At 41.5% G+C, this 11,263-nt stretch overlaps 1 protein-coding gene across 1 annotated transcript in view; it reads left to right on the top strand.

The window, feature by feature from the left end:
* Window positions 1-10,794, top strand: part of IL31RA (interleukin 31 receptor A) — a 108,119-nt gene extending 97,325 nt beyond the window's left edge. The window contains exons 12-14 of the mRNA XM_007944179.1: window positions 247-340; window positions 8,170-8,251; window positions 10,324-10,794. Of these exons, the coding sequence (XP_007942370.1) occupies window positions 247-340; window positions 8,170-8,251; window positions 10,324-10,794 (647 nt within the window). The remainder of the gene's footprint in view (window positions 1-246; window positions 341-8,169; window positions 8,252-10,323) is intronic.
* Window positions 10,795-11,263: the final 469 nt, after the last annotated feature.

Here is an 11,263-nt window from a genome sequence, read left to right as displayed (position 1 = left end):
ACAGACATCCATTAATCATCGGAACATGGAATGTATGAAGTATGAATCTAGGAAAATTGGAAGTTGTCAAAAAGGAAATGGAACCACAGGCATAGGGATTAGTTAATGCCAAGACATTTTCAGGGGACACAATTCAATCTATAACAAATGTGCTGCCAAAGCTATTGGAAGATGAAGTTAATCTTTGGTTTTGTAGAAAATAAGAAGCAAAATATGCTACTGACTTATGTTCTCCTTTTTCCAAAGGTGTCATTGAGATCATCCTCATAACTTCTCTGGTTGGAGGAGGGCTTCTGATACTCATTATCTTGATGGTGACATATGGGCTGAAAAAACCCAAGTGAGTTTATAGGCAACAGTGCTATCTTCCAAATCAGGGGTGGGAAAGGGTAGAAATCACCATGGGTGGGAGAAGGCATGCTACCAATAAGGTGGTATTCGTTCATCTATTAATATAGCAAATATTTATTGAGATTATTGTATGCCATACCCTGTGGCTCATCAGAATTCTGGCCAAACAAGCAGACCCCACATCCCATAGTCCTATATGCCAGGCCTCGTCTGTTGTGAGGCCAGGGGCAGTGCCAGCTGTCCCACAGGATTTATCTGGTATAAATCTGAAAGTTGGAGAGGAGGACTTTTCTCTAAACATCTAGAGGAGGCTATGGCAGCAGCAGAAGGTCTGAGGACCACTGGCCTCTCTCTCAGGCAGAGCAATGAGCTGTGTTCCCAGGGAATACTCACCAGCTGTATGCCCAGCCCAAACTTGTTCCTAGCTTGTGACGCAGTCTTAGAGGGCCACCTAGGGGGGTGTTTGTTCTGACTGCACTGGCCACTGTGGGAAAGGAAGTGTGTCTTCAAGGTCCTGTGCTTTGCTTCCCTCCACGAGCCTCATGCTGCATGCCCTAGTGATCAAGGGTCCCTCCTGGCTAGAGTTCTCTCTCTCAACTTGGACATTTGTGGGCTCTCTGCCAAGTAGCTGCTCTTGGTTAATTGTTAATCTAAGGTCAGCCTCAGTCCCAATCTTACCTTGATTCTAACCTGTACATTATAACTAAGTCACCAGTACAAATTCTGGTATCTAACTCATCAGCAGTTAGACCAATTCAGTGATGTGTTGTTGTTAGGTGCAGTTGAGTAGTCTCTGACTCATAGCAACCTTATGTACAACAGAATGAAACACTGCCTGATCCTGTGTCATCCTCACAATCCTTGCTGTACCTGAGCCCATCGTTGTAGCCACTGTGTCAGTCCATCTTGTTGAGGGCCTTCCCCTTTTTCGTTGACCCTCCACTTTACCAAGCATGATATCCTTCTCCAGGGGTGGTTCCTTCTAACAACATGACCAAAGTAGGTGAGACAAATTTGGCTATTCTCGCTTCCAAGGAGCATTCCACCTGCACTTCTTCGAGGATAGATTTGTTAGTTCTTTTAGCAGTCCATAGTCCTCTTAGCGTTCTTTGCCAGCACCACAACTCAAAAGCATCAACTCTTCTTTAGTCTTCCTTATTCACTGTCCAGCTCTCACATGCATAAGAGGCAATTGAAAATACTATGGCTTGGTTTAGGCACACTTTAGTCTTCAAAGAGACATCTTTGCTCTTCAGCACTTGAAAGAGGTCTTTTACAGCAGATTTGCCCAATGCAACATGTCTTCTAATGTCTTGACTGCTGCTTCCATTGGTGTTGATTGTAGAACCAAGTAGTATCAAGTCCTTGACAACTTCAATCTTTTCTCTGTTTATCATAATGCTGCTTGTTGGTTCAGTTGTGAGGATTTTTGTTTTCTTTATATTGAGGTGTAATTCATACTGCAGACTGTAGTCTTCAGTCTTCATCAGTAAGTGCTTCAAGTCATCCTCCTTTTCAGCAAGCAAATTGTGTCATCTGCATATCGAAGGTTGTTAATGAGTCTTCCTCCAATCCTGATGCCACATTCTTCTTCATATAATCCAGCTTCTCAGATTATTTGCTCAGCATACAAATTGAGTAAGTATGGTGAAAGGGATATAACCTTGACACACTCCCTTTATTTAAACCATGTAATATCCCCTTGTTCTTTTCAAACTACAGCTTCCTGGTTTATGGACAGGTTCCTCATGAGTACAATTAAGTGTTCTGAAATTCCCATTCTTCTTAATGTTATCCATAATTTGTTATGATCCACATAATCAAATGCTTTTGCACAGTCAATAAAACATAAGTAAACACCTTTCTGGTATTCTTTGCTTTGAGCCAAGATCCATCTGACATCAGCAATGATATACCTCATTCCATGTCCTTTTCTGAATCCAGATTGCTTTTCTGGAAGTTCTCTGTCAATATACTGCTGCAGCAGTTTTTGAATTATCTTCACTAAGATTTTACTTGATTTTAAATGATGCAGTATCCCTTTGTTCTGTTTGAACTATAGCCTCCTGGTATGTGTATCAATAATTTCCACATTCACCTTTCTTTGGAATGGGTCCAAATATGGATTTCTTCCAGTCAGTTGGTCAGGTAGCTGTCTTCCAAATCTCTTGGTGTAGACAAATGAGTGCCTTTAGTGCAGCATCCTTTTGTTGAAATATCCCAATGGGTATTCTGTCGATTCCTGGAGCCTTGTTTTTCGCCACTTTCTTCAGTGCAGCTTTGACTTCTTCTTTCAGTACCATTGGTTGTTGATCATATGCCACCTCCTGAAATGGATAAACAAAGACCAGTTCTTTTTGGTACAGTGACTCTGTGTATTCTTCCCATCTTCTTTTGATGTTCCCTGCATCATTCAATATTTTGCCCATAGAATCTTTAATATTGCAACTTGAGGCTTAGATTTTTTCTTCAGTTCCTTCAGCTTAAGAAATGCTGAGCATCTGAGCTATTAGGTATGTCTATGCAGGGTGGAATGTGCCTGAGACCATGTATAAGGTTGACAAACGATGTTTCTACAAGTGTATTGGTATGTTCTGTAAGAATTCCCAGGTATATAGTAGAGCTGACAAGGGACAAGGTTGTAGTCACTTCTTGGCCATAGCCAGCTACCCAGAGGGAGTGAGTAGTTGGACCTATGGGCTTGGGACCATAGTAGCAGGGGACATCAGGCTCAATTGGCATAACATACTACACAAAACATTGTTGCACATCCTACTTTGGTGAGTAGCAACTAGGACTTTAAAAGCTTGCAAGCAGCCATCTAGATGCAATGATGTGCCTCTCCTTATCCAGAGCAAAGAAGAATGAAGAAAACCAAAGATTCATGGAAACAATTAGTCCAAATGATTTGTACACTATGCAATCCTCAGCCTATATGACTATGAGACCAGAAGAATATGGTGCCCAGCTACCACTGTCAACCACTTGGAAGGGGATCTATGTAGGAGATGCTGGATAGAGTGGGAGAACAACGTTGAACAAAACTCAAAATTATTTGAAAAAAAAAAAAAAAAGACAAGGTTTGCTGGTCTGATAGAGCCTGATGGAACCACAGAGACTATGGCCCATAGCTGCCCTTCAGGTGTGGAATTGAACCCACACCTGTGGTTTCCAGCCAAACAAAAGACAGGCATATGAGCTGATCATTTACATAAGTAGATACACTCCTTGGAAACAATAATCATGGGAGAATAGAAGGGTTGTGTACACACAGGGAGACAGATCAGGGACAGGAGTGCATGGAGGGATGGACACAAGGAAGAGGTAACTATGGGGAGGAAGTGGGAGTGGAGCTGTTGCATTATAGTAAATTGTAGTCAATGTCATGAGACAAAGTGTATGTGGACTGCTGTATGGAAAGTGTATTTGCTCTGTAAACTTTCACCCCAAATCACACACACACACACACACACAAAGTAAAGAAATGCCAACTGTGTTCTTCCTTTTTTGTTTTCTAATTCCAGGTCTTTGCACATTTAATTATAATATTTGGCTTTGTGTTCTTGAGCTGCTCTTTAAAATCTTCTGTTCAGCTCTTTTATCTTGTCATTTCTTCCATTTGCTTTAGCTAATCTCTGCTCAAGGGCAAGTTTCAGAGTCTCTTCTGACATCCATTTTGATCTTTTATTCCTTTCTTCTTTTTTTAATGACCTTTCTTCTTTTTTTAATGACCTTTCTTCATGGATGATGTTCTTGATGTCATCCCATAATTCCTCTGGTTTTTGGTCATTAGTGTTCAATGTAGTAAATCTATTCTTTAGATGGTCTCTAAATACAGGAGAGATATAATCAAGGTCATTTTTTGGCTCTTGTGGACTTGTTTTAATTGTCTTCAGCTTCAACTTGAACTTGTATATGAGCACTTGATGGTCTGTTCCACAGTCATCTCCTGGCCTTGTTTGGCTGAAGATATTGAGCTTCTCCATCACCTCTTTCCACAAATGTAGTCGATCTGATTCTGGTGTACACCGTCTGGCGAAGTCCACATGTATAGCCACTATTTGTGTTGTTGAAAAAGGTATTTGCAATGAGTAAGTCATTGGTCTTGCACAATTCTATCATGTAATCTCCAGCATTATTTCTATCACCAAGGCCAAATTTTCCAACTACCATTGATTCTTCTTTGTTTCCAACTTTTGCATTCCAATCACCAGTGATAATCAACACATCTTGATTGCATGTTCAGTCAATTTCAGACTGCAAAAGTTGGTAGAAATCTTCAATTTCCTCATCTTTGGCTTTGATGGTTGGTGTGTAAATTTGAATAATGATAGTATTAACTGGTCTTCCTTGTAGGCATATGGATACTATCCTATCACTGGCAGCGTTGTACTTCTGGATGGATCTTGAAACACTCTTTCTGATGATGAATGCCACACCATTCCTCTTCAATTTGTCATTCCCAGCATAGTAGATCTTACGGTTGTCTGATTCAAAATGGCCAAAACCAGTCACTAATGCCTGGGATATCAATCTTTATGTGTTCCATTTCATCTTTGACAACTTCCAATTTTCCTAGATTCATACTTCATACATTCCATGTTCCAGTTATTCATGGATATTTGCACCTGTTTCTTCTCATGTTGAGTCATGCCACATCAGCAAATGGAGGTCCTGAAAGCTTTACTCCATCTCCATTATTAAGGTCAACTCTATTCTGAGTAGGGAACACTTCCCCAGTCATATTTTGAGTGCCTTCTGACCTGAAGGGCTCATCTTCCAGCACTATATTGGACAGTGTTTCTGTGCTGTTCATAAAGATTTCCAGTTATATATCAGACAGTGTTTCACTGCTATTCATGAGGTTTTCATTAGCCAATTCTGTGAGAAGTGACTGGCCTCTTCCTTCTTCTGAGTCTTTCTTAGTCTGGAAGCTCTGCTGAAACCTGTCCACTATGGGTAACCTTGCTGGTATTGGCAATACCAATGGCATAGCCTCCAGCCTCATAACACCACATAAGGCACCACAGGATGACAAACTGGCAGACAAGTTCACCTCCCTTAGTTGTTCCAAACCATTCTGCTCATTTCCTGACCTCCCTTAAAGCTGCTCCAAATCCCATGCCTGGCTCCCCTTCCTGGCTGCCCCTGAAAGCTGCTTCCAAAAGCCCCCAGTGTCCAGCTCTGCTTCCGGGCTGTCCCTTAAAGCCACTTCCAAAAGCCCCAGGTGCCCAGCTCCCCTTCTGGGCTGCCCCTTAAATAAAAACCTCACTGCCGTCAAGTTGGATCTGACTCATAGCGACCCCTCATTGGGTTTCCAAAGTGGTATCACTATGGTTTCACCACTCTTTCTGAGGAGTGGCTGGTGGGTTTGAACCTCCAGCCTTCTGATTAGCAGTCAAGTGCCTTAGGCACTACAACACCAGAGCTTCCGAAAGCATCTGGCCAATTCAGTGATGTTGTTGTTAGGTGTTGAGTCATCTCCAACTCATAGTGACCCCATGCACAGCAGAATGAAACAATGCCTGGTCCCGCGCCAGCTCCATGATCCTTGCTATACTTGAGCTCATCCCTGCAGCCACTGTGTCAATCCATCTCATTGAGGGCCTTCCCCTCTTTCGTTGACTGTCCACCTTACCAAGCATGACATCCTTCTCCAGTGAGTGGTCCCTTCTGACAATGTGACTAAAGTAGTTGAGGCAAAGTCTGGCCATTTTTGCCTCCAAGGAGCATTCTAGCTGCACTTTCTCCAGGATAGATTTGTTAGATCTTTTAGCAGTCCATGGTACTCTCAGCATTCTTTGCCAGCACCACAATTCAAAAACATCAACTTTTCTTCAGTCTTCCTTATTCATTGTCCAGTTCTCACATGTATATGAGGAGAATGAAAATACCATGGCTTGTCAGGCGCACCTTAGTCCTCAAGGAGATATCTTTGCTCTTCAGCACTTGAAAGAGGTCCTTGGTAGGTGATTTGCCCAGTGCTATGAGTCGTATGGAAGGAAGGTTGGGCGATCTACTTCTGTAGTGATACTGCCTCAGAAACCCAAGGAGGGATCACTATGAGTCAGGGCCAACTTGATGGCACATAACAACACAACAGCATGCGTCATCTGATGTCCTGACTGCTGCTTCTATTGGCATCGATTGTAGAACCAAGCTATGTGAAGTCCTTGACAACTTCAATCTTTTCTCCATTTATCATGATGCTGCTTATAGGTCCAGTTGTGAGGATTTTTGTTTTCTTTATATTGAAATGTAATACATACTGCAGACTGTACTCTTTAATCTTCATCAGCAAGTGCTTCAAGTCATCCTCACTTTCAGCAAACAAAGTTGTGTCGTCATTGTATCACAGGTTGTTAATGATCCTTCCTCCAATCCTAATGCTACATTTTTCTTCATATAGTCCAGCTTCTTGGATTATTTGGCCAGCGTACAGATTAAATAAGTATGGTGAAAGGATACAACCCTGATGCACTCCCTTCTTCATTTTAAACCATGCAGTGTCCCCTTGTTCTGTTTGAATAGCCTCTTGGTCTATGTACAGGTTCCTCAGGAGCACAATCAAGTGTTCTGGAATTCCCTTTCTTCTCAATGTTATCAACAATTTGTTATGATCCACACAATTGAATACTTTTGCATAGCCAATAAAACACAAGTGAACATCTTTCTGGTATTCTTTGCTTTGAGCCAAGATCCATCTGACATCAGCAATGATATCCCTTGTTCCATATCCTCTTTTGAATCCAGCCTGCACCTCTGGAAGTTCTCTGTCAATATACTGCTGCAACCATTTCTGAATTGTCTTCAGTAAGATTTTACTTGAGTGTGATATTAATGATATTATTCAATAATTTCCACATTCTGTGGAATCACCTTTCTTTGGAAAGGGTACAAATATGGATCTCTTCCAGTCAGTTGGCCAGGTAGCTGTCTTCCAAATCTCTTGGGATAACTGAGTGAGTGCCTGCAGTGGGGTATCCATTTGTTGAAACATCTCAATGGGTATTCCGTCAATTCCTGGAGCCTTGTTCTTGCCAATTCCTTCAGTCCAGCTTCAAATTCTTCCTTCAATATCATTGGTCCTTGATCATATGCTACTTCCTGAAATGGATAAGGATCAACCAGGTCTTTTTGGTACAGTGACTCTGTATATTCCTTCCATCTTCTTTTAATACTTCCTGCATCATTCAATATTTTGCCCATAGAATCTTTCACTGTTGCAATGTAAGACTTAATTTTTTTCCTCAGTTCTTTGAGCTTGAGAAATGCTGAGTGTGTTCTTCCCTTTTAGTTTTCTAACTCCAGGTCTTTGCACATTTCAATATAGTAGTTGGTGATTAGTAGTATAATTAGTAATTCAGTGATGCTGGGGTGGAAAACAAGAATTTGCATTCCTAACAAGTTCCCAAATAATGTTGATGCTACTGATTAGGGCCACACTTTGAGAGCCATGGTACTAAAGTGTGGATAACCTACAAAGCCTCCTGTGTTTCTCTTCTCAGGGAATAAATCTCATAGGTGTGATTGTGATGGTATGATTTCAGGCATCAGCACCAGATGTGGAGATAAAGGGGTGGAAGAGAGAGTAAGGGTCAGGATAACTTTGTGTGAGGAGATGTCTCCTCCCTTTGTAGACTTTTGCTTCACCACCCAAAATTGTACTTCCCTCTCCTAGCAGGCTGGGGGCTTGCCCTTATTTAATGGGGGAGCCATACAATTCCCTTTAGCAAAGCCCTCTTTGGGCTCAGCCATATTGGATGTGTAAAATGCTTCTTGGACTCATTTTCTTTTTCAAATCTTATCTCTTATTAGCAAATTGAAACACCTTTGTTGTCCTGATGTCCCCAACCCTGCCGAAAGCAGTATAGCTGTGTGGTATGGAGATAACTTCAAGGTAAAATATTCTTGTTAAGGGAATCATTTGGATGAGCTGGCTGTGGGAGATGGATAAGTTTGGTGGAAGTGGGAGACGTCCTGGGCTGAGCCTTTTATGGAGTTCACATAAAGAGAACTCAGGGTTGAAAATCCCAGGGAATGATTGGCAGGGTGGATGGAATCAAGCTTCCAGGAACTCTTTAACTTCATGCTTTGGACAAGAGGAACGAGCACATCTAGGCTCATGAGGACCTACGATGTGCCCACCATAGAATTGGTACTGCAAGGGATAGTGCAGATCAAAGATATACACCCTCAGGACCTGATGGTCTAATTAGAGAGAGAAAGAAAGCCCCACTGCAAGATTTAACAAACAATAAAACAAACAAATCACCAAACCAGTGGCCATCAGTTGATTTCAATTCATGGTGTTCCTATGTGCCTCAGAATACAATTTGCTCTATAGAGTTTTCAATGGCTGTGTTCTTTTGGAAGTGGATCACCAGGCCTTTCTTCCAAGGTGAGTAGATTCAAACTGTCAACTTTTTGGTTAATTTAGGATTTGAGGCCATTTAAAAAGCAACCAAGAGTATTTTAATTTCTAGACCATCTAGTGAACTTGAGCAGACATGGATGTGAATAGCTGACAGTTGGTGTGCACAGATGGGGGCATGCTACCTCAGATTGTGTTTCTCAGGTTGGGCAAATTATAGTCAAACTTGGTTTAATTGCTAATGGGGCTTTCTGGTAAACTATACTTAAGTAAAAATCTTCCTTTTTCATAATTTTTTAAAATTAAAAATTGTCCTGATTTTAGATTGGATTTCTTTCTTAGATAGTGTTTAATAAACTCAATTAAATATACATTTAAATCATTATTAAAAGACTTCCTATTTTTCCTTGATAAAGGAATTTTTAATATTAGCCTCTCTTCATCTAAGAAATGTTTTTTAATGTAGACATTTCTGCTACAGTGGACTTAATTTCTATTTTCTCCTTTCCTTTATATGTCTTATATTTTCAAATTTACTTTTCTACCTTTAACAAGTTGTTAAAAAAAAAAAAAAAAGCAAACAAACTTAACTGCCGTTGAGTCAGTTCTGACTCATAGTGACCCCTCCTTGGGTTTCTGAGGCAGTATCTCTATGGAAGTATGCCCAGTCTTCCTTCTGAGGAGTGGCTGGTGGGTTATTAAGAGAGGTGGTGGGTTATAAAGTTATTAAGAGAGTAAATGAATTTATAGGCAGTGTTGTCTGATGGCTAAAATGCATTTTTGAATAATCTGTAGGTCTAGCCTCAATGTTGTTGTTGTTGTTGTTATGTGCCGTCGAGTCGGACTCGACTCATAGCGACCCCTCCTTGGGTTTCCGAGGCAGTATCACTACGGAAGTAGATTGCCCCATCTTCCTTCCGAGGAGTTGCTAGCCTCAATAGCAAGTACTTATTAATCAACCACTGTATGACAGACGTTAGTAGGCCCTGAGGATACAGATGTGACAAAGATACTGCCCCTGTCATGAGGTCACCTTTGATGTTATGGGAAATTTTGGGAAGTTATTGGTCTCTGTGGCTGTATTTTTTTCATCTCTAAGAGCTCTCAGTTTTTCACTCCCACTTAACTGATGTTTTGTGAAAATATGAACTTTGAGTTCTTCAAAAGAAAAGATTGTGTGAAAATTGTGTGCTGTTTCTCAGAAAATGGGCCACTCTTATCATACTCCTATGAAATAGCATATGGAGGTGATTGGCTACCACTTCTATTATCTGGAGGAGCCCTGGTGGTGTTGTGCCTAAGGCATTTGACTGCTAAGCAGAAGGCTGGCGGTTCAACCCCACCAGCAACTCCTTGGAAGGAACACTGGGTAATCTACTTCCATACAGATACCACCTCAGAAACCCAAGGAGGGGTCACTATGAGTCAGATCCAACTTGACAGCAGTGAGTTTCTATCATCTGGAAGGAATATCGTGGTGGTGTTGGGGGTCTATTCAGGAGGTGGGGGCATTTGGTGTCCAATGACTAATGGCCTTTTGGTTACATTATATGTAACCTCTAAATGACCATTTGGGGTATCCCTTTTTCTTTTTTCAGAATAAGCCAAATCTGAAGGAGGTACAGTTTGATGACTCTGTGAACACTGAAGACAGAATTCTAAGACCATTTTACCCCAGTGATCTCATTGACAAGTTGGTGGTGAATTTTGAGAATTTCCTGGAAGTTTCCACAGAAGAACCTCTGAAGCATCAGAAAAGCATTGCTGGAGGGGAGAAGAATGAATACGTCACCTCCCCTTACATGCTTCATTGTACCCCAGGAAAGACCTCTCAGGAGCCCCCAATTTCAGCTAAGATTTCACCCAGAAAGTCCCAATACATATGTTTGGGAATGCCAGAACGGCCTTGCTCAAAAGCCAAACAGCATCTTCTCTTCTCTTGTGAAAGTTTGGAGCCAGACTATCTCTGTGAGGAAGGAATACTAAATCCATACTTGAGAAATTCAGTGACAACAAGAGAATTTCTTGTGCCTGAAAAACTTCCAGACCAAACCAAGAGAGAAGTTTAAATACCTCCATGACTTGAGTCCCTCTCCATCTCAGTGTGGATGACACTTGATGAAAGAAGACATCAAGACTTGGCAAGAAGCCTTTCCTTGGTCTCCTCCCTATTCTGCCTATTAAAGAAAGTCTCTCATGCCTCACAGCTGCCAGTTGAGCTTGGTTGGCAAAGATGTACAACTTTGTGCTAGAAGAGAAAAGACTTTGTAGAGAAAACCAACTTACTTTCTTTTGTTCAGATAACAAACTCTCATTGAGGCCTCCTGACAGGTTGAAGGAACTGCCCTGGTTCTGTGTCCAATGGACCTTTGAGGTGGATATATCAGGCTTTCCCTAGGAATTGGGTCATGGTCATAGCCTTTGCTGGGGCTATTCCTCAGAGTTCTAGGAAAACAGCTTCACTTTTCCTGTTGCCAGAGGATAGTTGCTTATTTGTCACGTGGCTGGTCTGGTGGACGAGCACCATCTCTCTATTCA

This window comes from Orycteropus afer, unplaced genomic scaffold (genome assembly GCF_000298275.1).
Source record: "Orycteropus afer afer isolate SDZICR_OR568_19922 unplaced genomic scaffold, OryAfe1.0 scaffold00122, whole genome shotgun sequence".
Lineage (NCBI taxonomy): Eukaryota > Metazoa > Chordata > Mammalia > Tubulidentata > Orycteropodidae > Orycteropus > Orycteropus afer.
Note: the sequence above shows the minus strand (reverse complement) of the source record. Positions and strands in the feature narration are given on the sequence as shown.